Source organism: Chroicocephalus ridibundus, chromosome 3 (assembly GCF_963924245.1).
Source record: "Chroicocephalus ridibundus chromosome 3, bChrRid1.1, whole genome shotgun sequence".
In the NCBI taxonomy this organism is placed as follows: Eukaryota; Metazoa; Chordata; class Aves; order Charadriiformes; family Laridae; genus Chroicocephalus; species Chroicocephalus ridibundus.
Genome location: NC_086286.1, coordinates 2,554,158 through 2,580,586, shown reverse-complemented (window position 1 = coordinate 2,580,586; position 26,429 = coordinate 2,554,158). Strand labels below are relative to the sequence as shown.

Sequence of the window (26,429 nt, the reverse complement as noted above, 5' to 3'; positions counted from 1 at the left end):
GGTCTACTGAAAAAGTTGCAAGTAGCAAGAGGTGGCGCAAGTAGCAGGAAATCAGACTTGGCTTTCTCCACCCCTGTCGTCTTTAATAAGATTTCTTTAGTAGTAAAAAGATGAGGAAAATGTTTGCCTGTTCCGAAGACAGAGGGTAAGCCACCAGCAGATTATGGTGAGAGGAGTGAGTTTATGCTTTTTTGGTGTCATTCTCTTTACTACAGACCAACTGGGAGTAAATGGCTTGGCACAGTCACGCAATTACTACTAGTTAAGAAGTGTTAAGGCAACAGGTTAAAATACAGAAATAAGGGCTGCTCAGATGCAGTCGTGGTTAATACTTCTGAACACTTCTTGAGGCACTTTGGAGGCAGTTCTCCCCATCTTTCCTACCCATTGCGCTTTTGTTTCCAAGAACGAGTGGTCTAAGAACACATAAACTAGTTTTCTTTCTGATGAAACTACAGCTAAAGATGCGTTTCTGGAGCACATATGGTATATTCCAGTTGTAAATGGATATTTGGTCGATGAGACCAGACCAGAGTCGGTTCAAACTAGAGAGAAGAAGAAAAAAAAAAAAAACTAAGACAGCTCTGAACTGGGTACAGTTTGGATGTGGAGCCCCTGCTGGTGAAACCAGCAGTGTTTCACTCTACAGATCCACTTGTCCTCACCTGCAGTCATGTAGCAAAAGCCTAAAAGACGTTGCTGAAGAAGCTGGGAACTGTTCGTGGCTGCTTTTTTTTAAGATGAGTGAGATACCAGAAGACTGAAAAAGGGCACATATGGTCTTTTGTCTTTTTTTGTCTCGTTTTTCCTTTTCTCCTTGAGATGACTGTAAGCTCTTGGATTCTATTCCACTCTTCCATTATTGAATTGATGGATGAGAACGCGTGTTTGTTAAATATACTGGTGATGCAAAATGGGGAAGGAGGCTAGGTTCTTCTGAGAACAAGAATAAAAATCAAGATTATCTGGAGGTGTTGGAGACAGTGTAAAAATAAGATGCAGTTAATCTTTGGTGTATGTCAAACAGTGTATTCAGGGAGGGATAATAAACTGGTAAAAACGCGTGGTGCAAGGGCAGTGGTAGGAGGCAGCTGTAGCTGTGCAGTGGGCGGGATGTTGGAATAGATTCCTTCAGAAGGTGGCAGCCAGCACAACTGGAAGTCATCAAGAGGACTTTGAGCAAACATCTGTCAAGGATATAAAGATACTTAGTCTGCCTTAAGGCACGTGGATGGACTAGATGATGCTTTGAGGTCCATTCCAACCCCATTTTTGTATGGTTTATATAAAAAATTCCCTTACCTTTTTTTTTATGTTGCTAGTTTGTATTTTCTGGAACAAAGTGATAGAAAAAGCTGGAATTACAAAATCAGAAAAATAAGAATTACGACATTGTAGTACCGTTGGAAAATAGAGTTTTCGTGAGTTTATTCTAAGTGTAAGCTTCTGATTAACTCTAGTTAGCTAGCTGACGTTCGGTCAGCATGGGCTAAGAAGTTAGGAACGGACCTATAACTTTATTCATACGTGAAACTCGTAAGTAGAGCAAAATACATACACGCATATGTATAAAAAGAACTTGTTTAACAGCTGTGGTTAACCCTGACCCATACTAACAATGGATAATTAAGTTTCTAAAGAATGTGTAATTTAAGATGCAGTTTATCCTATGTAAAACATTGCTAGAAATTAGATATAACTAATATTCAGCTTTTAGCTGAGTTGCTTTACGGCTTGAAATTACCAGTTCTTCTATTTCCGCTTGTTCCCTGGCAGTGTTCTGTGTGGTGAAAAATACTGCATCGAGGAGTTGTCACCTCCAGAAAAGTCACACATCTCGTGCTAGAATTTTTGCAGTTCAGAAATTAGTTGCCTTTCCTTCCCAATATTTCTATAAATCACAGATGCCTAGAAGGTATTCTAGTTATAAAAGAAGTAATTCATCTGATGTGCAATCATACAGCAGATGTCCTTAAGCAGCATTTTGAAAAATGACTAGCACCTATCTTAATCTTACGTTTTTTCCCCAAATTCACGTGCCCAGGTGTGTCTTTATGCATCTCTAATATCACTTTGCATGTTGGCGCAGAAATATTGGGATTACAGATATATAAAAATACCATGTCTTAAATTATGCTTTGCTTATTGGCTTTTAGCTAAACGTTACGTGTGAAACCTTTATGTTGAGCCACTAATAGAAAGCTTGTACCTGGAAAATGAGCTAAGGCTGTTCTTAAATGTCTGTATAAGCTGTATTGGACGTGCTCACAAAAACGCTCATTTCTTGAGTTGCGGTGGGTGGTAGCTACTTGCAGAGGGTCATTGTTATAATAAATTTTACAAATTCAGTTTCCCTCTGGCATCACGTGAGAAAAATGTAAGATTACTCTAGTCTTTGGGTTAGGTGAGAACAACAAAAATCGGCCTTGTGACCAAAAGCAAGTCTCAGTTGAACCCTCCGTATGAGAGTCCCTGGTGTTCGCTGTTCCCAGAACCAGATGTCCAGGGCAGCTGTTCTGTTGCTACAGAAGATACCTGGGGGTTCGTTTGCTCGCTCTCCTTCCTCCTCTCTTTCTGGCCCTTTCCCTTCCCCTGGCCTTTTCTTCTTTTTGTTTCTTAAGACTCTTTTGTTCACAGAAAATATACCAGTTTTGTATGCAGATTTATTCGGTTTTTACATGTGGCTATCTTTGAGTAATTTTGTGGTTCTATCCAGCACCATATATTTTGATGCATCTTTTTTTGAGCATGAAATAAATCATGTAAAAGTGGTATCTGTAGGATAGATAGAAATGATAACAAGTGTGTTCATTTCAGCTTTTTTTTCTTTTTTTCTTCATAGTCCTTTAACACATTGCACATGATGTACCACGAGGCCACAGCTTGCCACGTGACTGGAGACCTGGTGGAACTTCTGTCTATTTTCCTTTCGGTTCTTAAGTCAACACGTCCGTATCTTCAAAGAAAAGGTTCGATTATAACTCTTCAAAGGATCATGCCTGTTGTCTGTTAATCAGTTTTCATGACTTAAAAGTTAGTACTTCATCCTGATTGTTACCTGTGTTTAAAAACTGCCCATACAAGTAGGAGATATTATTATTAAGTTATTAAATTGTTACTTATTAAATTATTTATTGATGTAATATGAAACTAGATTAAGTGAATTTAATAGCAGTAGACCAGCGAGATCTAACAGGTTTCTACATTGATTATGATCACGCTAGAGGAAAAGGAGATGCTTCAGCAGTAAAATTCTATGCTTTGTTTAATGAGCCTTTTGAGAAACTAACAACTTTCTCTGGTTTTTGTGTCTGCAGATGTGAAGCAAGCTCTCATTCAGTGGCAGGAACGCATTGAGTTTGCCCATAAGCTCTTGACTCTGCTGAATTCCTATAGTCCTCCAGAACTGAGAAACGCTTGTATTGGTAAGTGGTAGCGGTGGAGCTGCGGGCGGGAAGCACCCGTGCTACGCAGTTCCCTGCCTTCAAATTCGAATTCCATTTTTGCAAGTGCAGATGCTTACTATAGATGCTCTGTAGATTGGGGTTGTTTATATTAACGTTGTCAATACGCTGGTATTGCCATTGTTCCTATTCCAAATCATTCTGTTTGGGCGGGTTAAAATCAATATTCCTGCTTCCCCGGGCACACAGACTGTGCACAAAAGGTCAGCCTTCATTTTGAGAGGTCGACTTGCTACCTGATAAGGGGCACAAGTAAGGAATAAATTCAGGCATCAGTGAGTTCAGAACCAAATCCCAAATCTTCCATTAAAATGCAAATATTAAGTAAGGCTCCGCTCGGCAGGATGCGTGGTGACCAAGTTCCTCTCAGGAACAGCTTCTAGCCTTCGTTTTTATGATCCGTTACAGGAAGGTAAAATAATAAAAGTAAAGCTTGAATAGCTTGTGGGATTGAATGGGTTTGCTTTTATAATTGTCGGCATAGACATTATATATAAGTGTGTCTCTTGCATTAGAAGACCTATTTCAAAAGGTTTTTTCTAGTTTGGTTATTTTTAAGTATTCATTATGCTGATGAAGGCCTAAAACTGTGTCCGAATTACCGTTTTTTGTGTGATTTGTATGCATTTTCCCCTTACTTTGAGCGTTTTCTCATTGTCCTCCTGACCGCTGCTGGTTGCCATTTTCCAGGCCTCAAACCTGATATGGTTAAGAAGAAGGAAAGAGGGTAATTTTATTGAGCTTCTACTTTCTACAAGCCGGTGCCCCTCTGGCTGGTGGTCCATCTGCCACTGAGCGGGTTTTCTCCCAGCAGCAGCGGTGGAGGGAGTCTTGGCTGGTTCAGGGGTGTTCACTTTACGCGCTATTCACAGTAGAGCCTCCCTCCCGCCACGGTGCGCGCCAAGTGCCGCAAAAGTGCTATGAAAGAGAGTTTGAAAATGCATGAGCCTGAAGTTAAACTGTTTGCTGTTAAGAAATAACAATATGTAATAGCAAAAACAACTTTTTGTTTGTAGATGTCCTCAAGGAGCTTGTACTTTTAAGTCCTCATGATTTCCTACATACTCTGGTTCCATTTCTACAGCACAATCATTGTACATACCACCACAGTAATATCCCAAGTAGGTATTTCAGTGATTGTATTTTGAAGTTCTCTTACACTATTATTACTCTATCGTGTTCCTTGCTGATGTCAAATATTGACCTTTTTAATATATCCCTATTTTATCCTAACTTATACTACAGTGTCTCTTGGACCTTATTTTCCATGTCGTGAAAATTTGAAATTAATAGGGGGAAAAAGCAATATTCGTCCTCCACGTCCTGAACTTAATATGTGCCTCTTGCCTACAATGGTGGAAGCCAGCAAGGTATGTAGATGTATGGTCTCACAAACCGCTATTTCTCTGTTGTTTTCCCTTTGTATAGCAGTATTATAAGAATCCAGTAGCGTAATGCATCTACGTTTTCTCTGTAAACAAAGCATAATTCTTCTTCAAGATGTGTTGTCCTCATATACTCCATTCTAGATGTGCACTCCAGAAGCGCCATTTCCCTGCCCTTGGTGATACGCAGCTTCCTATTCCAGGCGTGACGAGAGTTTGACCCCTGTATTCAGAAAAAAACCCCATGGCGCACATTTTGATAAGCTTCCAATCTGTTTGTGGCGTTAATGAAGAACATTCAGGAACTGCCCAGGGATTGTCCAGATGGGTTTCCAAGTGTGTTATTACCAGGCAGCCGAGCAGATCCTCCAGGTTTCATTGGAGGCCGTCCCAGCGGGACTGAGGCATAATCTACTATTTGTTTGGGTAAAATACCAGCACCTGAAATATCGTATAGGGCTTTAAGTCTTTTACTTTCCATTTCCCCTCTGGGGGCTTCCCGCTGGGGTGCCAGCCTCGGTGGGGCTACTTCCTAGTCCCTTGCCACCCCCCGTCATTACAGTCGCAGCAACGGTGGGATTCAGCTCACGTAACTTTGCCTATCTAAAAGGTCAGTGTCCAGCTCTGTCTGTGGTTAACGGCCACAAATAGTTACCCTGGGAAGGAGACAAAGAGTCACGCTCCTTCCTGTCCCAGGCACCCGACTCCAGACGAGGCGACTCTTCCTCTGGAGGAGTGAGTCTGTCTCTGCGCTGACTGCAGGGAACACCGCCGTGACTAGATTTTAGATAGCTAAAGTCAGGTAAGGTGAATCCCACCCTAGCAGGAATATGTATGGACAATCATTTGAAGAAGGAAAACTGGTTACTCGCTGTAGGGTAACTCTGGTTCTTCAAGATGCTTTGTCCACACAGATTCTGTGGTCCCCCTCCCGTGCTAACTCCGAGTCCTGTCCTAGGGGATTCTTACGGGTGAAGGAATTGAGTGGTGGTTGAAGCCGCCATACCCCTTATGCCCTCAGGTACAGTGGTCGCAAGGACACACTGGGTGCAGGCACAGCCCCAGTGGACACTGCTATTCAGAAAGAATCCAATCTCCCGCACACGGGGCCTATGTGCACGTAGATGGGAATCTGTGTGGGCAACACATTTCGAAGAAGCACGGTTACTGTAGGGTAAGTAACCCTTCTTTTTTAAAGCTTTCAAAATGATGCTTTGTAGATTTGTGCGCCGTCAAATTTACCGTAGAACCAAAGTTGGGGTTTTTTTTTAAAAAAAAACAACATGTAGAACCAGAAGGTTTCTGTAGTGGTTTGTTTCCATCGTGTATCCAGAGGTAATGGATGTGACACTAAATAACGTAAATATTTGAACTTAAAAAGTCGTCGTACTATATGACACAGTATTTTACACTCTATAATGAATTCATATATATTACAGAGCAGGAGATTTTTAAGCCTCTAAAACCACATCCACAGTTACATTTCCCAGTGGTTTTGCATGCTTGTTTTTCATTCTTTTTTGTATAAGATTGCATTTGTTTGCTTGAGTTTTTGAGATTTCCTTCTGGCTCTCTGCTCTACAGAAGCTGATGCCGTTTTAAGCCTATACATCCAAAATATATTAAAATATTGGCACATCAAAGCCTTGGCGTATATTTATCACTTGGTTTGAGACATTCCTGCAAAATACTGCTTTGAAAGCTTGTGAGGCTCAGTCTTGAAAAAATTCTGACTTCTACAGATCGTAACCAATTACGATTTTTAAAAGCAGTAGCGTATTTCGGTATCTGCATGTGATTTAAAATCACTGCGTTCTTTTCTTGTCATCTTCAAGATGTGGTATCCGCGCAGCTTTGTGTCTTCTCAGTCTGTTGATTCAGAATCCTACGATAAAGGTTTTTACTGGTGTGGGAATGGCCTTTCCATCCCTCCTCCCATCCCACCGCACCGAGGGCTGGGTGAGGAGACGCAGTGGCCTGGGTCAGACCTGGAAATTCCCATCACCTTTCCCATCACGTAGTATTTGATGCAACGCTTTTGGGCGAGGAATGCAGTAAGAGTAAGCTGGGTGCTTAGGAGATCTGGTTGCTCTCCAGTGGCTTATGTAGTTTAAATGAAGCTCTCTTAAATCTTCAGGGCAAAGATGATGTTTACGATCGTATGCTGCTAGACTACTTCTTTTCTTATCATCAGTTCATCCATCTACTATGTCGCGTTGCAATCAACTGTGAAAAGTTTACTGAAACTTTAGTTAAAATGAGTAAGTATGAAGGTTAAACAGCCTAAGGATTTATTTTTTTTCCTGTGATAACTGCGAGTGTTTCTCCGCTAAGTTTATATTCAAAATTTTTAAGAAAAAGCAGAGCTTGTGGAACTTGCTGCATTAATTGTCCGGACATTGTTTTTATCCACAAAACCGCATGATGTGTGTAACGCAGCGCAGTCATACCTACGTGACTGTCACGCTTCAGGCCCGTCCAGCGAGAGCTCGGTCTCCTTGCACATGTAAAGTGCTGTGCTTTTACCAGCCCGGCTGTACTTTACTCCCTAGTTTTGGGAACCATCTCAACATTTAATGAAGTTTATCACCATTCAGTGATGTACTTTTGTACCTGATGCTTGTTTCAGCTCTGCCAGTAGATACCGCCCCTGTTAGGGTTTCTTCCGGTCACAATGTAAACCTATTTTATCGGGGTCTGCAGAAGGCGTTTGTGGCTTTACCTGTCCAGCTACTCCAGCCATTTGGCTGGTTCTCTGCAGGAGAGCATCCCGCCTGGAATTGCCCCGTTACGTCCACGTGTTGCTCCAAAGCACATTTGTGGAGTTAAGTTTTTTAATTTTGTCTTTCACCGCGGACGCCAGGAGAGGCCGAGTTACCCGGCGTGGGAGGCGCAGATGCCCAGACCTCAGGGTCGCCCAGGTCGTTATTACCCGCACACGCAGCCGGGGCAGCCGACTCACTTCAGTCGTCTAAAAATTAGACGTACGGCCAGATTTTCCTCTGTAGGCAGTGGAGAGCCACAGACTCTTTCCAAGAGAAATATCTTAAATATCTTAAGCAGAATGAGCCACCTTCTGAAAATACTTGTTTGTTGTCTTGTTTCCTCTGCCTGTAGAAGCTGGCTGGTTCTGATTAAATACCACTTCTAGACAGATACAACTACACCAAATTAATTTTATCCAGAGAGTGACAGTAGTGGGTTGTTCTTTTGATCCCCTGAATCACCCGGTTGCTCATTGTTCGTCGCGCTCTTCCCATTGTAACTCGAGCATTATTAGTAGTTACTGTGGGTTGTGTTAATTATAAGGTGTATATGGGGTGGGAACGCGCATCGTTTGCTCTCGTTCAGCGTGTCCCTTAACTCTGTCATGGAGTAGGTAACAGTGGTGCCTGGGTTAATAATGAACATTACCCTTCAAAAATTAAACACTGGTTTTTAAAGAAAATATAGTTAAAACCCTGAGGTGCTGTAGCTGACCAGTTGAAAATGGAAGACAGGAATAAAGTAACCTACTTCCAAGCCCAGAACGAAAGCCAGCTCTTTTGGTTTTTTATATTTCACAGAAGTGCTGAAGGGATGCGTGTACGGATTAAATACACTGTAAAAACTTGACAGACGAGAGGTCTTTCTGATTATAAAAAATCCTTAGAATGTGGCCTTTTTATAAAACGATACGGTACTACTTTTATCAGGAAGTGAGTATCTCCAACAGAATTGTCACACAGTAACTTCTTTTCTCATAAAATTTCAGGTGTCCTAGTTGCGTACGAAGGTTTACCGCTTCATCTCGCGTTATTCCCCAAACTTTGGACGGAGCTTTGTCAGACTCAGGTAAGAGTCAGTGGGTTTGAGAACTAACGGAACGGAAATACAGGCAAAATCCAATGGATTTAACCCATAAATTGTAACTAGTGGGTATCGTTTAATCATTCAAAGTACTGGTATTTTGAATAGAAAATACCTCTGCTTATGTGGCCTGTCATCTGATAGAACCTGCTAAATCAAGTATAAAAATCCAGCAAATTGTATTTGAGCCCAGCAGGCCCCAGGTCCTGCACAGCGTCACACTGCCAGGGTGGCAGTCTGGGCCGTGTCCAAAAATTACTTATTACTCTTACAAAAATTACTTATTCCTATGGTATAAAATTCATAAAAGGAAAACGCAAAAGAATAATACGCAATAGAAATACTTTTATCTGAAGGAATTAAGACGGCCATGGGGCCTGGCTGGATGGCGCCAGCCAAGGTGCCGCGCGTCCGGTGAGGATTTTGCAGTGTTCTCTCTCTCTCACCAGTCCCCAATGTCAAAGAACTGCGTGAAGCTCCTCTGTGAAGATCCAGTTTTTGCAGAATATATAAAATGTATTCTGATGGATGAAAGGACCTTTCTGAACAACAACATCGTATACACCTTTTTGACCCATTTTCTTCTCAAGGTGGGTGGTCTTTTAGTGATAATTTCTATTTCGGGGAATGCTGTCACAAACGCTACTTCCGTTTAGGATCCTGTTTTCAGTTCCAGTTTTTTGTGGTTTAAAAAAAAATAAAATGTTCTTTTCACAGGTCCAAGGGCAGGTGTTTTCTGAAGCAAACTGTGCCAACTTAATCAATACGCTAATCACAAATCTAATAAATCAGTATCAAAGCCTAGAGTCTGACTTCAGCAACCAGAGAGTGGAAATTTCCAAAGCGAGCTCTACTTTGAACGGGGTGAGTGCACGCTCGGGCCTCCCAGGCTGAGGGCGGGGAGCGTACGACTGGGAGGAGGGCAGCGGGCCGCGGACAGCAATTAACGCAGCAAAGTGCAGTAGAGTTAATTGTAGAAATGTTGTAACCTGGCTAAAGATTGTGTCTTACGGTGAGCAGCACGGTGCTGCCGTCTGCTTAGGACAGGCCACCGTACGGTCGGCGTGTTAGTAGGCAGCGGGAAATTTCGGTAGTGTAAGTGTAGTTAGAATTTGATCTTTTTGGGTGTTCAGAACGTGTTGAAGCCTCTGCTCATTGCACGGCGCTCTCTGTGTGCGGGGCCAAGCAAATGCCAGTTTGAAATAAGGCTGGTTAAGTTTGTTTACTTCTGGTTTTTTAGGACCTCCGAGCACTTGCCTTGCTGCTTTCAGTGCACACTCCCAAACAGCTCAATTCAGCCCTGATTCCAACCTTACAAGAACTTCTAAACAAATGTAGAGCTTGTCAACAACAGAGGAACTCACTACAAGAGCAAGAAGCCAAAGAAAGAAAAACTAAAGGTTTGCCTTCTAGAATGGTGTCGCTCTAACAATTCTAAGGTTTTACAAACTTTTACAAAATCAACATAATGCGTTGTTTTCTTGTGCTGCAGCGTGGGCCGTTTCTTGGCTCCAATCCCCAACACTACACAGGAAATAATATTTTATTATGGAGCTAACATGGATTTTCATAGAATCCTAGAATGGTTTGGGTTGGAAGGGACCTTAAAGATCATCTAGTTCCACCCCCTCTGCCCTGGGCAGGAGGGACACCTTTCCTTTCTGTAAGGAAAAAGCATTTATTAAAGCACCATGTTTACTATGGAAAAGGATGAAAATCTGAAAAGAAAGGCTTATTAGTTGGATATGGGGCCTGAAAACAATGCGCTTTCCCTAAGCGAGTTTTCCTTTTCCCTACAGACGATGAAGGAGCTACTCCTGTGAAGCGAAGGCGGGTGAGCAGTGACGAGGAGCACACTGTAGATAGCTGTATCAGTGACATAAAAACTGAGCCCCGGGAGGCGCTGACCCCAACAAGCACTTCAGATAACGAGACACGGGACTCTTCCATCATTGATCCGGGCACCGAGCAAGATCCTCCTTCCCCTGAGAACAGTTCTGTCAAAGAGTACAGAATGGAAGTCCCATCTTCATTTTCAGAAGACCTCATGTTAGCCACGCGGTCGCAGCACACGGAAGAGCAGTCGAGAAACGGTAAATTTGAAGAATGCAAAGAATTTAAAGACCTGCAGACTTCCAAGGATTCCATTGGAGCCGAGGAGGACTCGGAGTTTCCTTCCACGTCGATTTCAGCAGTTTTATCTGACCTCGCAGACTTGAGGAGCTGCGATGGCCAAGCCTTACCACCCCAGGACCCTGAAAGTAGTTTATCAATCAGTTGTGGCCATTCCAGAGGACTTTTTAGTCACATGCAGCAGCAGGACATTTTAGACATCTTGTGTAGGACCATTGAGTCCACGATTCATGTGGTCACAAGGATATCTGGAAAAGGAAACCAAGCTGCTTCTTGACATTAGATGGAGCATGTCTGCTTTTAAGTCTTTTTTTTTTTTTTTTTTTCTCCCCCCCAAAAACGCTGTTTGTATAAGTTTTGCTTATTTCTGTTTCGTGCTTCAGTTTGTCCAGTGCTCTCTGCTTGAATGGCAAGATAGATTTATATGCTTAATTCTTGGTCAGGCAGAACTCCAGATTTTATTTTTTTTTATTTTATTTTTTCTTTGCATCTACCGTACACTTTCTTAAAGGGCAATCAGATAATGGATATGTTTTATGTAATTAAGAGTTCACTGTAGTGGCTTTCATTTAATATGGCTGTCTGGGAGAACAGGGCCTCCTTGCCCTGTACGATGTAATTTAAACTTATGGCATTTTTACTGTGTATAATATGGTGTCCTCTGTGCCAGTTTTGTACCTTATAATAGAGGCAGATTGCCTCAGATCGCTGTGGTTCTTATTATCAAAATTAAGTTTACTTGTATACTAAACAACCACAAGAAATTTGATTCTGTAAAGAATCCTCTTTAGCTGTGGCCTGGCAGTATATATATGGTGCTTTATTTAACAGAATACCTGTGGAGGAAATAAAGCACACTTGATGTAAAATTAATTGTTTTATTTTTATTGACATGATCAATTGCTATTCTGTGCACTTCATTAAACTGATTGTGATGACTTTTCATTTGTTTATAATATGTTGCTTCACTCTTTGGATTTCTCATCAAAGACAACTCCAAAAGCGAAACCGGTGCAGAGCGAGGTGATGATCAAATGTATCGAATTGATGTAAAGTTTGCTCCTTTTCTGGTTTACTGTGCGCAAATGTTCAGTCACGCGGTTGTGAGGGACGGGTGGTTGTTTACAATTTTTTTCACTTTGTACCTGAGGCGATGTCAGAAGCCAGCGGAACTCTTCCTTCCCCTCCTTTTATCCTGTGTTCAGGGGTGTTTTCTCCTGCGCCCTCTGCAGCCTGACGCCCCGTTTCCCCTCTCCCTGCGCTCCCCCCGGCCCCCGGAAATGCCGGAGTGACTTTGTCACCTTCCCCTGTCCCATTCCTCCTGGTATTTCTGAGCAGTAGCCGTTTCCCATGTGATCTTGCGGATTGTCAATGGTAGTGGTTTTAATATCTAATTAAACTCCATTTTCAGCTTCATTTTCCAGTCGCTTAGCTCATTTGTTTTTCTATTGTCTTCATAACACTTCTGTCTTGGCCTTTTCTCTCCCTACTTCCTTCATTCTGCCATTTAATGTAGTTCAGCATCATTTGCTTCACAGTTCTATTACGCGATGCTCTTGTGACAACTCTTACTCTGAATCTACTCTCATTTTTTTAACCTTCTGTAATTAATAATTTCCGTCTTTAAAGTTTAGACTTTCTATTCCCCGTCCTTAGCACTTTTATTGCTGCATTTACACTGTATTGATGCTGGTAAGTGCGGATTATTCAGACATGAAGTAGTTATGTTTTCACTCTCTTTAGGAGTAATTGTATTACCTGTTCTGATCAACTTCCCCATAGATTGTCGCGTCAGAGAAATCATCAACAGCTGCTGGTCAAAACTTCTCCATAATGAATCAGAATTCATCTATCAAGTCTTCTACCGAGCCTGCTCCTTTGGGGTTGGGTGGAGATGTCTTGAGGAAGGTTCTCCCCGTCCATCTAAAGACCTTCAGGAGATGAAGCAGCCATTGTAACCCTTGGGTGAGTAGTCGCAGTTAATTAATTACTCCTAGTTAAAATGCACGTCTGATTGTTGGTACATTGTCTGACTTCCCCTTTCAGCTGTTGGACTTTGGCTTTAGCTTCTCACGCGGGATGAGATCGCACCATAATTCTGCTACTAAAGTGCAGGACTCTGTCTTTTGTGATGTTTTTTCTCTCATTGTTTTGAAACCCCTTTTAGAAGCAAATACTAAGTATAAACGGTATTTAATAACAATTTTACAAATGATACACCCTTCTTCCCCATCTGTTTTCCCAGGTGAACCTTAGCCCCTCTGTGTTCAGCTGGTCACTGACTAAGGACTAGGTCCTCCAAGTTATTTTTAGGGTGTTTTCCCCTACAGGCCTGTATATGTAACTGACACATGCTAGTAGTGGTTATTTTGTATTTTACTGTCCATAGTTTTCTGACAAATATCTAGAATCACACTAGAAGCCCATTTATTTGATAACCGTTTCCCATTCCCGAAGAAGTGAGCGTTTCGGGTTGGGTCTCAGCGGTGCGGTACGCTCGGGTTTGGTGGCTCTGGAAGCAAAGCGCCTTTATGTAGCAAGAGCGGCAGCGCACAGAGAAGCAACCTCTGCAAAAAGCTACAGCAAAGTTGACCAGGTATTAAAAACCATCTTGCTTCGCTTTAACGATTATCCTGTGGTTCTAAACTGAACGAATTTAATACTAGCTGTTCTGTTCTTTTGCTCAGAAGTTGTGTCAAGATTTCCAGAATTATCGTTATTGTTACTGCTCTTCCCTTACGTTACCTTCCAATTTCCTGTAATTCTTACTGGGAATTATTTCCCAGTATTCAGTTTTTTAAACAAACGCAAGCAGTACCTGCACAAACTTGTCATCTCTTCTGTATCCTTGTCTGCCCCGTTTTTTTCTTATATCTTCCTGTGTCCCTCACATCTTGCATGTTCTGTAAGTCATTTCTTCCACAGTATTCTCCTTCTTTTACTTTTAATCCATTTTCTAGTTTGTATTTCTTTGCCTTCAAGGATGCTTTTTTTTATCCCTGTCTCTGAAACCCCCGCCTTTATTTAACTGGCTTCCTCAGTCCCTTAAAGCTTTTATTCTCTTCCGCCATCCCACTTCCCATTTAACTGCTGCGTATTTCCTCCTGGAAGTCCCACCTCCCATTTAACCCCTTCAGAATTAAGCTTCTAAAATACTTTCCCCTTAACAGCCACCCTCTGGGCTGATTTTTGGCTATAATCTTACAAATTCAATTATTTTTCCTTTCGGCTGTCTCAGAGACCAGCTTGTTGTCCAGAATCTTACTATGTTATGAACGCGCTGCATCACAGACAAAACTGTCTCTTCTTTCATGCTGCTCGCCCTCCCTGGGATGTCTTCTGCGCTCATTACTCTCTTCTTAAAACACATGAATTCCAGTAAATGCGAGGCTATTTCAAGCTCTGTGCACACATCTGCACTGCTGCTGTTTGCCCTTTTGTTACATTGAGAAAAGTTTGGCATAAGGAAGAACAGAGACTTACTCAGAAAACAAACTACACGTCTGATACTATCGTTGCATGATATGTGATACCGTATGGTTTATGTATGGCACTATCATATTGTTATCATCATACTGTGACTACACGGTATGCAATTCCTAACTCTGCTCCATCTAGCTCAAGGACTGAGGATAACGAGTAGTTTAACGTTCTTTGGAAATCCTCCTGCCGGCTACCTGCTCAAAGTAAAATGCACTTCTTTCTGATTTTTTCCGGAATCCAAAACAACTGTGTGCAGACACTGAAGTTTCAGATCGGCAATATACTACTGGCAGCTGTGTTCCAGCACACACAGTGAAGATGGGAAAAGCGCAGGAATGCTGGTGAGGCAAGAATAAAAACCTGACCTTTTTTTGGCCTGCAGGGACAGTCAATCGGGGGCCCTTCACGTGTGCGCAAGCCGACTGCCCGTTTCCTGCGCTACGCTGGCAGGAAGGAAAGGTAGGTACTTCATGTTTTTAAGTACGGAAAGCTTGTCCGTATTACCAAACTTACAGCTGTGCAGGCACGACGGGACAAGACGACAACTAAAGATGACACGTCACCTGCAGTTCCTGCCCTCTCCTTCAGGAGGAAATGAGGGCTGGCGGGGGCTGTTCCGCCTTGCACAGGCTTGGACCTCCCTGCAGAGTGTTCTGGGGGTTTGCACCATCCCACACCTGACACTGAGTGGTCGGACACTGGAAACACAAGTAAGTCACTTTTTTTTTTAAACACTGATGATGGGCAGTTGGTCCGGCTGATTGCCCCTGCTAGGGGAAGGAGACACACAAATTCAGACTAGCAAAACATACAAGTAGTGGGTACTTGGGACTCTAAGCCAGAGGGTGTTTAGTCGGGAGGGAAAACTGGTGATACATACTTCCCAGAGGAGTGCTAGGGCTGTAGGATACACCGTTTGAAAAGAATGTGTAACTGGATGTAACAGCCTACTCTCAGATACTAAACTGTCGCTTGGGTCGTGTACACATAAAACCGCTTCGCCCCCTCTGTCTTAAACCTAGATTTTCTCTTCTTATTTAAAGGTTGCCCCTTCATCAACCAATACTTTAAATCATTTTTGTATTCAAAGTGTTAGACTCATTGTTCTTGAGTATTTACCGAAAAAAGGGTAACTTAAATTCTGAGCATTCGGAAAAAGAAAGATGCTAAAACATGACGTTTGTCAAGAGGCTGTTCTCCACCCTCTGAGTGGACACCTAAACCACAAGCAATGTGACGCTTGGTAACCAGCCTGTCGCGGCCAGGCCTCTGCTCTTGTCACTACAACAAACCTCACCTAAGCACACAGCGGGTAAGAGACCTGACCCCAAACTCCCCCGGGAAAGCCTCGCCTGTAGAAGAGAGCAGCACTTCCTTATCTTCTGCATGATGTACGCTGGTGTGTGGGAAGGTTGCCATGTGTTGGTGTCCTGTAACAATAAAATATGCAGGACTCAGCTTGTATACAGATTCATTTAGTTTGGCAGTATCACTTAATGGAGAAAATAAACTGCATGTAAAATCACATATTTTATTGAGTCAACCACAGCTTCCAAAGGCAGCTTGCCCTTTTTTGGTTAATTTGTTTCAAATTGCGTACTTAATTCATACACTTTTTATAAAGCGTTTGAGAATTAAATTATCATTGCTAACCTCAATGTGGTTTAATTAAGAGTAACAATTCTTGACTTTCAATATCCCAGCTGCTCTCCTGTCAAATTTCTCCAACAGTTGCTCACTTCAACTTGAGCTACAGAATTGCAGAGGGCCATAAATAATTTAAGTGGAAGGTTTACAGAAGTGCAAAAGGAAAGCAGCATTACTGCTTGTTTCTTCCAAAATAAATTTCACACTGAGGTCAAGTAAGGGAGTCCAGTGCATGCAGATTTAACAGCGGTAACCGTCACACCAACCCAAATTACATGGTGGTGTTAATTATGTTTCCCTAAAACTGTCTACAGAGTTAGAAACAAATCCAGTCTGCAGTTAAAGCAATGTTAAGTATTTAAAGAGGCTGTAAACTACATCCCCCCCATTTCTTGAAAGATCTAATGTATCAGCAGTTTTATAATCCCTTTCAGGTCACCTGTGATGGGCACCCCATCGCCTAAAGGGATTTAATTTTGCCACTCACTATACTGAGCATTACAGAAGTGCAGGTGCTCCCTGTTGGTTCACGGAGCTTACCTACCTACCATGGCAGCACTTCACTGCAGCCGAACCGCTGTTACTCTCTGAAGTGAAGTTGGAGGCAAGCAGAACAGAGATCAGTTTCCCCAAGTAAAGCTGTTTATGTAGTCCGACTTACTCGCCACCTCACTCACTAAAAATCCATAAATAATGCTTAAATTATATACAGTATCATATAAGTGGGTCTTTATTCTTCCCACAAATAAATTACTTTTTTTTTAAAAAACAAATGTTAACAAAGTATAAAAAGTAATGCCCTAACAAAACTACAGTGCTGTTGTCATTCCATGTTGTCTTTGGCTTGCTGCAGTAAAGTACGTATTTCTTCAAAATACTGCTTCTTCCAGCATTGTCTTGTACTATCCTCGTTAGAGACAGGAACTCCTTTGCACTCTAACTGCAGTTCTGTTTGCGCAGCCATATCCTTGAAATTCAAAGCAACTGTTGCGTAATGTTCTGAAGGAAGAAAATAAAGACGTTTCAATAAAGCGTTTTTTAAAGGATTACATTTGTTGTTGCTAATTTTGTATCTGCTTTTGCCTGAGTCTGAGCGAAGCCTCTTTTCACAGATGACAATTGCTGTGGACGTCAGGCTGTTCTCCAAAGGCGGCAGACTAAGCAAGCTTGCTGTCAGCAAGGCTATCACCTGGCACGTCTGTCCCTTTTCCCTGCACGGTGTAGCCTCTATTAGAGCCCTCAAAAAGACTCACCGTCAGGCCAGCTTCTGCACCTCCACTTCAGGACAATTCTCTGGCTTGGGACCTGTGAGAACATAAGAAGGTTCTCCCCATTAGCACTGGAGATAATTCTCATTATGACTACTCCGTGCTAATTCTCCCCTGAAAACTAAGGAGACACATGCATGTAAACGATACAAAGATTGGGGGTTGTTGTTTGGGTTTTTTTCAATAAACTCTTTTCATCAAGCTCTTCTGCTTGCTACATTCCTCTGTTTTGTTTTCTCTACAGGAAAAGGTCAGGCTGATTAGTTACTAAATATAAGCCAATGGTTTTATTGCAGACCTTGAAATGGGCAGAAAAGTCATGGGCAGAAAAGTCATGGGCAGAAAAGTCATGTTTTCACCTGTGGAATCTCCCAAGCGTGACAGAGTATATGCCCATGATGTTCTGTGAGCAATCCAGCCTGCTTTAATGTACAAGTCAGGCAGTACCGCGTAAAAATGATCTACAGCCTGCCACCAGCTCGCCTGAGAAGGGGGGGGTACTGCTTACTTCAGCATTAGCATATGCATTAAGTCAGTCTAAATTGGGCTTAGTGCTTTCACTAAGCCATTAAGTTTATATTTTGGCTGTTTCATCGAAATAGTTCCTTAGATAAGGACAACTGCAAAGGTTGATGACTGTAACTGATTTCTCTCAGCTTCCATAATGCAGTTCTGCAACGTATACGGTTCCAGCTGGAGCCCTTTATGGAACCAACAACAAGTTTTATTAGGTTGAACTAAGAATCCAATTTTCCAAGGCTTTGCTTTTTTAAAAACTGTCCAATTGTCAGTGATACTTACTGCCCGGCACCTGGATGGACATTAAGATACCAAGTCTAACCTCAGCAATTGTGAAAATGGTTTTTCAGCGGTTTCAAAAATGGAGCTGAGCTCTAATTATGAATTTTTCCCTTCTATTTGCAAAAGCCTTCAGCTGGGGAGAATGTCACGTTTGCCCAGAACAGAGCTCATTTCTCCAGTTACAAGAAGAATCGATAGGAATTGTGGAGATGATAAACTTGCTTTCTCACTCCTCCTAGCAAAAAAGGGCAGTGCTGAGCATTTTCTCCCCCACTGCAGGTCATTAAGTCTAGTCAGTGCCTGCTCTTTTGGTAGTGAAGAAAAATCACACAACTTAATAGCAATTTTTTGGCTTCAAAATAGAGGAACTGAATATGCATTAGAGAAGCTGAAACGTCAGAAACTTATGCTACTTTTTAGCTAAAGAAGCTAACACCACCACCCCATTTTTAAAGTGCAAAGTAGGAGCTTCTTACCAGTTCTGCATATTCACCGCTGACGCACCCATCAAACATCAGAAGTTTGCCTCCTTTCTCAGCTTCGATCACAGCAGGACATTTAGAAAACTTCTGTACCAACTAGCAAAAAAAAAAAAAATATATATACAGCACAAGTCCGTTCACTCCAAATCTGTTCTAATACATAATGCACCGTATTATGAGACAAGGGAGGTTTGCTGAAGAAATGATACCTAAGAGTCTTTGAGCACTAATCAGGCTTTCCATTTTTCCAAAGACCAGACTGTAGCCGTCTGCGAGAGGGGACAGGCAGGCGCACACACACACACGCACACTGGCTGTTACTAGATTTGGAAATGAGGTGCAGGGGAACTGCTGAGAGCCGTTATTGTTTCCCATTGATATTCTTGGGATTTTAATTTAAAGGTGTCTGATACCAGACCAGGCTCTTTTGAAGGACACAAACCCAAAATTAGTTTGGGCCCTATAAGCAACAGCATCATGACATCCAATAGTTAATCTAATTAACCTGGAAGCTGTGGATAACAATAGTGCCATTACTGAGCACTTCAGGCTCCTGAAGGACAAGTACCTCCATCAATCCTTTGGCATTTTCACCACCCAAAACTCCTCAGTTGCTTAAAAGGTAAAGCTATTCAGCAAAACTTGAGGAGCGAATGATGGCAATTACAAATACTTCATGAAGTCAGACAAAAAGGGAGCTCATGAAGTCTTCAGTTTCTGGACGCTCACATCTCTCCATTTAATGTATGTAAGGAGTATTATCTGTATGAGACACATTTATTACTACACATAATATTGTGTATATGACATATGATGTGACATTAATTACTACACAGCTATTCAGCTATAACAGCATCTGCATTAAGTTAAAATTACATTATTATATATATTAAGTTATAGCGCCTACTGAAAAGATCACTTACTTCCTTAGTTGTGAAGATGCTGTAAAGTTCATCTGCTGGAGAGTTGAATATTTCTCTCATAAGTATCTTCACTGTTGGAATTTTTACACCAATTATATCCACAGACTGTGCTGAAACAGAATCCTGTAAAGCAAACAATATTCACATGAATGAGTGCAGGATCTAACATTTAGAAGTACTGGAATAGCAGGATTGTTGTTACCTGTGCATTCTTAAACATACTGTGTGGTGAATTATAGAATCTACTTCACTTTTGCAGGTAATCACAGGAATATGCAATTGTTATCATAGCCAAATCTACAGGGACTACATTTATGGTAATATTAAATGACTACAACACTTAAAGCCAGCATACTTGCACAGTGTTCCCACTTGGTTTTCGCTCTGTGGCCGGCTCCTGACCAACAGCAGTTTTTGTTGGCAGGATCATTCCCAAGGTAAACTCTGTAATAAAGAAAAGCACTTTTCAGTGTGAAATTGAGCTGTATAACCACACTGACATTCAGCTAGGTAATGAAGATTGCTGGCCAAAACTGTTGAGAATGGGCAAAACTGGAGAATGCAAGCACAGAATGGAACATACAACTCCAATCCAGTTTCCCCACATTAACCCATGTTTTTATTAGCAACAGAGCCTAAAAGGCAATTTCCCTTAAAAATACAGGCTTTTCAAAGTTACCTGACCCAAAATTAATAACATCTACCCATTAAGGAATGCACCATCTCCACAAATGCCTGAGCAGTTCAGCAGAGAACCAACAAGCTGAGGGCTGGGCACTGTTTTGCTAGCCAACCAGTCAAGGCTTCACACTAGTCTGTGGCCAGTACACGTAACACAACAGAGCCTGGGTTGCTACGGAAACCTCTGGACACTGCCATGTTTGATGGCAAGAAAGGTTTGGACTGGTAGGACTAACTTGTTTCATCTCAGCTGGTGACCATTAAAAATAAAACCAATACAAACCGAAGGACCTATCAAAACATTACCAATCTATTCCAGAGAGAAGGCTGCGTAAGAACGTACCTAACATACTGATTTCACTTACCTGTTTTAAGTGCTTTCAGGTAATCTCTCAGGGCCTCTCTGACTTTTGTGGTTCCTTCAGTTCTCATAAGGTCCTTCAGAACATCGCCTTCCCCCTTCTTTTTGCTAATGTTTATCTAGAAACAGAAAAATTACAAGATCTCAGACGCATCTAAACATGAGCCTTTTGGGTTCTGGCAACAAAGGGAAATATCTTGGCTTTGTTTACTATTTTCAGAGGACAGCTGCAATTTCAAGTTCATTATTTTCTCAGTTTATCCTACCTTTGCTAAAAATAAGTCCTCTTGGGTTTTGACTTAAATGTAGTATCTCATCTCCACAGTAGCTTAGTCAAGTTCATCAAGTATAAATAGAGTTGCCTACTACCCAGCAGAGCTTGAGGAATCTGTGGAAGCCACAGTATCAACTGCTACACAACCAACAAGGACATTCCTTAAATTCTCAGGGGGTTGGGGCGTGCGAGGGGAGGTAGTTAGGTTTTTTAAAGACTAAAACAAGCAGAAGTCTTCTCAAATTTGTAGTTAGTATATTGTCACAAACAATAATTAGCAAAGAAAATCGTGCACATTCCTAGTAGGTAAATTTGAGAACAGGGACAAGTCATTATTCCAAGTATAAAAAACCAAAAACATGAAATAAACTACCCAAGTGTAATTATCCCACTAAATCAGAGGATAAATCAAAATATGATGCCTATATGTTGATTAACACTTTATTTAAGAATTCTGAACCTATATAGCCATATCAGTATTTCACACCTACCTCTGTATCATCTACCTCATTTTCTTCTGACAGGTTAGGAATTTCAACAGATCCCTTATGTTTCTCACCAGACTCTTTCACTGTACCTGTATTAACATAACGAATTCTTAAATGCATTATTAAAAACTATTTCCCCCACAGCAAGAGTTTTATCTTGGAAATTAGTCGTACAAAAGTGTTATTGAGGCAAGTCGCCTAGATTCTCATTTAAAGGAACTAAACAGCAACTGAAAGTCTGAAACGTGGCACAGTACTTTCTTAGTCAACTGTTCTCCGCACCGTATTTTCCTGCAGAGATGCATCAGGATACGCACATGCACATGGGTACATCTCACAGCAGTTTGCCCTACTGTCCTGCCACTGCCTGTCCTAATGCTCTCCGCCTAAAACAACTTAACTGCTGCCAACACAGGATTTGGAAAACACAGAATGAGGGAAAAATAACCTCCTCTTCCCCAAAATTTGTCTGCCCTTTATTCAGAAGCTCCCTAGAACGCTAGCTATTCCTTCCTGAATATCTGAAAAGCTCCCAGCATACAGCCATGTCACCGTAAAATGTATGTATGTATAATGGACAGGTATACAATTGCAATTTTTTTAAAATACAAAACTTCACTTGCAAATTTTTTTAGAACAATTGTTCCTACTCTTAGTAGCTTTACTGTGACCTGCCAGTAATCACTGTACATGTCAGAAAGCCTTTGCAAGAACAGAAATTATGCTCCTTTTCTGCATCTTTCAGGACAAAGGCCCGCCATCACTTGCCTACACAGCTCTACAAACACGTTCTGGGATATGAACCCCGCACCGTACTTCTTTACCTCAGACCTTACTGTGAAAAGATTTCACTTACAGCCTGACACTTTCTTTCTTTCCACTGAAGACTCTCCCCCCTTGCTTTGCAAAAGGGTTGTTATTTACATTTATTCACTACTTAGATCATGTCAAAAATCTCTTTAGCGAGCAATGGTGGAAACATGCAGTTCTGCCCCAAACCCAGTTACCTTCATACTCTTGCATCACCTTCCTTGTCAAAATATATACTACCCAACAACAGGCTTAATCGGCAAAACTCTAACACACAACCACCCAGCGTTAAGCATGAATGCAGACAAGGAATTATGAAGGCAGATAAAATATTTCTTAGGATTCTCTCACCTTCAAAGGAGCTAGCTAGATCCAGCTGCATCTTAACATCACTCTCCTTTTGTTGTTTTTAATTACTACCCTGAAACGAGCACCAGGCTCCAGGGGGCCACTGTGCACAGATATAACCTAAGGTGCTACCGGTGAAGATCACAGCACAGTAACACAAGCAAATGCTCAGACCTTTCTGAGCAAGAAAAAGAGCGAATGACAGTTAGCGACACAAAGTGGAGTATGGTGCAAAGATCCCTTCCTCATCAGGACCCACGTCAATGAGGCATAGTGCAATATGCAAAACCAGTTAATCCAGAAATAGGCAACCATGTCCACACAAGGAAAGGCTAAAATAGGCTAAAAGACCTCTCTCGGGCTTCTCAAAGTCTCCCAGCAGAATTTGGTAGCTGTAGGAAGGCTGGAGGAAGCCATGTGAATAGTTGGTTGTATGGCTAAAACACTTCTGGGCCCAAAACAAGTCGCATGCAGCCATCTCAATTTTCTCTTTACTGCTTTCTTCCAGCTCCAGGATTAGTACAGGCAAAACCACGCACCGTTGTCTTTGCAGATAGTAAAGCAAATCGTACTTTCAGTGATTCTACCCAAAAAGGAAGTGCAAGCATGCAGGAAGAAGTTTTTAGGAGCAAAACACAAACCTGACTTCTATCCATTCAGCTAATTTTATTAACAATTCTTAAAATAAAGATTCCCAAATAACCGAGGCCAGACAACAAATTTAAATTCGTAAGAACAGCAAACAGATATATTCCCCCTCAAAAAAATTGCATGCCCAAGGGATAAATGGAGATGGTGTCTGTGCTGGGCAGCAAAGTCCAGTCAGTTAACAAACAGAGCTGGCCGCTCAACAGTACCTAGGTAGAACACTGGTACAGCTTGGCATTTTTAGTATCACTGTAATGTAAGAAAAACTATTACCTACAAACAACCAAAGTATTTGCTTGAATCCCATGGGACTCCAGTAACAGACCTAAAAATATTTTTTTGTTTCCTGAAAATACAGTATTTTAGAAAATTAATAAAGCACATGTCTCAGAAAGACCTACTTATAAACCCATTACTGAAATACCTACATTTTAAAAGGACATACATGTTTTCATAAAGCTTCCATCACAAGGTAGAATAACGCATTGAAATCCTCATTACAAACAAACAATAGGGAGAACAGCCACTTTGCTCAATTTTAGTGCCAGCAAGTACCCTTAGTTCCTCACCTTGTTGCTCTGTAATCTAAATAGCTAAGGGCAATGTTTTTCCAACATCGGACTTTTCAAACGGCTGCAAATTTCAGTATTTGTATCATCCTATTATGTATCCAGATTTTAACCATAGCTTGAATTACTAGTTATCCTAGAAGACTTGTAGAAAGAAATAATCCCAGCAATCGGTGTTTTTAGCAGTTCAGCCCCAGCTCTTTTAGAATTTCACTATGTAGTAGCAAACTTCTTTAAAACTAAGTTCTCAAAGACATTATCCACCCAGTGCAACACTGAACTGAGCAAATGCGAATACCTAATGCAAATTAGAGTTGTCTACAGTTAAACACTGAAAAGCATGAAGACCTAGCAGAGGAGAAGGCATTTAGAAAGAATTTGTACAGAAATACAAACAAAATACTGTATCTGCCTACTTCTGATGCCTACTGTATCAGCCTTACACACTGAAATAAAACAAAAGATCAACAAACCCGAACTAACCAGTATTTAAAACTTAGATTATTTTAGCTTATCTTGGGAAAAAAAAGAAACCCCAAAATATCAAAAAGCTGATTACAATTATTTAAACTGTACTGATATAAACTGCACAACAGAGAATAATGTTTGCATTCCTCTCTGTTAACATTTAGATCACAATTGTAAGTATGTTCTTAGTTTACAAGACACTTGTAACATTTAACACATAGGTAGCTATCAACGTGAACCGAAACCAATAAATAACAGTACTTCTTTAGGTCCCCTATTATTATGGGAGCAAACCTCCATTCCAAATCTGTTCAAATAGGTGCACTGGTCTCCACATCGGAATAAACGTTAAAGTCCCTGTCAGCCAAACCAGGAAAAACACAAGTCATGAAGAACTGTACTGGAAAGGGTACCAGGAAGAGAAGTGCAAAGCGCAGACAGCCCACTGGAGCAGGCCACAGCATCACCTGAAACCCTGATCCAGACTACAGTCCTGTTTTGGGGCACAGGGATTAAGAGGGGAAAATTAAGTATGGCCCTTGGTACGCCCACCTCCTATAGTAACAACTGAGGCCTGAGAAATAAGTACGGTATTTTGTAGAGGAACAACCTGTCATTTGCCATTACAATACTGACGTACAATTGCCCATGCGGGTGCTTTTTTATCAGCTCTTCCTGTTTCTTACTCCCATGCACGAGATAATCCACAATTTGCCATCAAGTTTTAGGCATCTAATAAGTGGAAAGAATTCCTTGGTGTTACCAAAAGAGAAGTTATCGGGTCGGTCTGCAAATAAAGAGCTGTCACGGGACAAGCACAGTGGAGGATGAACCTCCACGAGCTGAGGTTGTGAGCAGATGCCGCACAACAAAAATGCAGGGACACAGCCCCCGTTATCCCAAATGATCCTGAATTAGTTCTGTTTTCCTTATTTCCACTAAACAGGTTTTTTTTCCCCTCATGTAATTCATTATCCTCAATGTAAACTACACTAAATGCTTTGAAACATCTGCACTTCCACACTTGGTAGTTTCTCTTGTTTCCTGCTATCAATGCGCATTAAGCACGCAGCTGTTAATTTGCGCACACCAGGAAACTGAAGCAACTCAAGCACACTGTTGTAAGCAATACTTCTCTCACCACAATTAAAATATTTACTTCTTCCAAAGCGACATGAGTAACACTGTGCTGATACGCTGTTAAAACAATGCTAAGAAACGTCTGTGGTACAAAAAAAAATGGGTGAAGGGGGAAAAAAGAAAAAGACAAGCTAGGGTTTCAAGATTATTTAAAAATAAGCGTTAATGACAATTCAGGCCCACGTGTCTCCCGCAATCTCCCTACGATTTTGATTCACTGCGGTTCGCTAAAATATTCCTGGTGTTCCAACCCAAAGGAGAGAGCTGACTTTCCAAAGTGATCACACCTGATCCCGCGGAGCAAATCAGCAGAGCCGGCTTCGCAAAGACCACGAAGGCAAACCCTATCAAGGCACATGTCCCCGGGAAAGCTGGGGAGGGGACACGCTGCCCCCCTCCCGGGTCACAGGCCTCCTCGCAGCCGGGAAAGGCTCAGCAAGCCAGGGGGGAGCCTCTCCGGAGCGGCTCCGGTGCAGCAAGGTGCAGGCGGTGGCCTGCACCCGAGGAACCGCCGCTAGCCGCGGGCAAACGCCTCACAGGAGCGCGGCCATGGCACCGCCTGACCCGTCGCCCCCGCCGCGCCGGTCCCCTCGCAGCCGCCCCCCCGACCCCCTCCCCCGTACCTTTCCAGCTGAGGCGCAGGTTCCACTCGTAGAAGAAGATGAGCTTCCCTTTGCGGCTGTTGCAGGACGCCTCGCCTTCCACCTGCTTCAGGTCGCTGATCTCGCAGCGCCCGGCCTCGCCCTCCACCACCAGCCCCACCAGCACCTCCTTCAGCTTGCTCTTCGACCAGCTGGTCGCGTCCCGCTCCGTCCTGGGCCGGGGAGCGGGGCCGTTAAGGGCAGCGTGTCCCCCTGTGCACCCGCACACACACACGGCGTCCCCCCCGCGCCTTCCCCTCAGGGAGCCCGCGCCGCGCTAACGGCCGCGCCGCGCGCCGCCCCTCACCAGTGCCAGTTGTTGACGTTGGTGGCGTCCGCGCGCTCCTCCACGATCCATCGCGGGTCCCCCTGTCCCCACTTGGCCATGGCGATGGCCCGGCCACCGGCCACCGCTCCCTCCCCGGACACCGCCGCAGCGCAGCGCCCGCCTCCGCCCGCCGCTTCCGCCCGCCGGCGGCCCAGCCAGAAGGTGCCAGAAAGTTCCCCTCCCCCGTTCCCCGTCGGAGGAGGAAGGCGAGGCCGGGGCCGCGCCGCCCGGCAGGGGA

The 26,429-nt window shown here is 42.6% G+C and overlaps 2 protein-coding genes across 15 annotated transcripts in view; one reads left to right on the top strand and one right to left on the bottom strand.

Moving 5' to 3' along the window:
* The window catches only part of USP34 (ubiquitin specific peptidase 34), a 136,245-nt gene extending 123,909 nt beyond the window's left edge, over positions 1 to 12,336 (top strand). For 7 of the 12 annotated variants that reach the window (XM_063331213.1, XM_063331206.1, XM_063331205.1 and 4 more), the window contains 11 exons: positions 2,843 to 2,969; positions 3,318 to 3,425; positions 4,481 to 4,585; positions 4,710 to 4,834; positions 5,871 to 6,023; positions 6,987 to 7,110; positions 8,604 to 8,683; positions 9,148 to 9,288; positions 9,416 to 9,562; positions 9,939 to 10,098; positions 10,498 to 12,335. In XM_063331213.1, the coding sequence (XP_063187283.1) occupies positions 2,843 to 2,969; positions 3,318 to 3,425; positions 4,481 to 4,585; positions 4,710 to 4,834; positions 5,871 to 6,023; positions 6,987 to 7,110; positions 8,604 to 8,683; positions 9,148 to 9,288; positions 9,416 to 9,562; positions 9,939 to 10,098; positions 10,498 to 11,108 (1,881 nt within the window). In that variant the 3' untranslated portion in view covers positions 11,109 to 12,335. Of the gene's footprint in view, positions 1 to 2,842; positions 2,970 to 3,317; positions 3,426 to 4,480; positions 4,586 to 4,709; positions 4,835 to 5,870; positions 6,024 to 6,986; positions 7,111 to 8,603; positions 8,684 to 9,147; positions 9,289 to 9,415; positions 9,563 to 9,938; positions 10,099 to 10,497 lie in introns of all 12 variants that reach the window. The other 5 variants (XM_063331211.1, XM_063331210.1, XM_063331209.1 and 2 more) reach the window with 3 other exon arrangements.
* A 40-nt stretch (positions 12,337 to 12,376) lies between these two features.
* On the bottom strand, positions 12,377 to 26,370 carry LOC134513976 (activator of 90 kDa heat shock protein ATPase homolog 2-like). 3 transcript variants are annotated; one of them, XR_010070586.1, is made up of 10 exons: positions 26,171 to 26,370; positions 25,846 to 26,036; positions 21,243 to 21,328; positions 20,482 to 20,596; positions 19,791 to 19,879; positions 19,436 to 19,558; positions 18,507 to 18,608; positions 17,215 to 17,266; positions 16,506 to 16,960; positions 12,377 to 15,744 (listed from the first exon to the last, which is right to left on the bottom strand). XR_010070586.1 is itself a non-coding variant. In XM_063331219.1 (9 exons), the coding sequence occupies exons 1-9, from the start codon at positions 26,248 to 26,250 to the stop codon at positions 16,785 to 16,787; spliced, it is 1,014 nt and encodes a 337-aa protein (XP_063187289.1). In that variant the 5' UTR covers positions 26,251 to 26,370; the 3' UTR covers positions 15,832 to 16,784. The 3 variants fall into 3 exon arrangements, 1 of the variants encoding a protein (XP_063187289.1); XR_010070587.1 differs by having other exon boundaries at positions 16,510 to 16,960; XM_063331219.1 differs by lacking the exon at positions 12,377 to 15,744 and having other exon boundaries at positions 15,832 to 16,960.
* Positions 26,371 to 26,429: the final 59 nt, after the last annotated feature.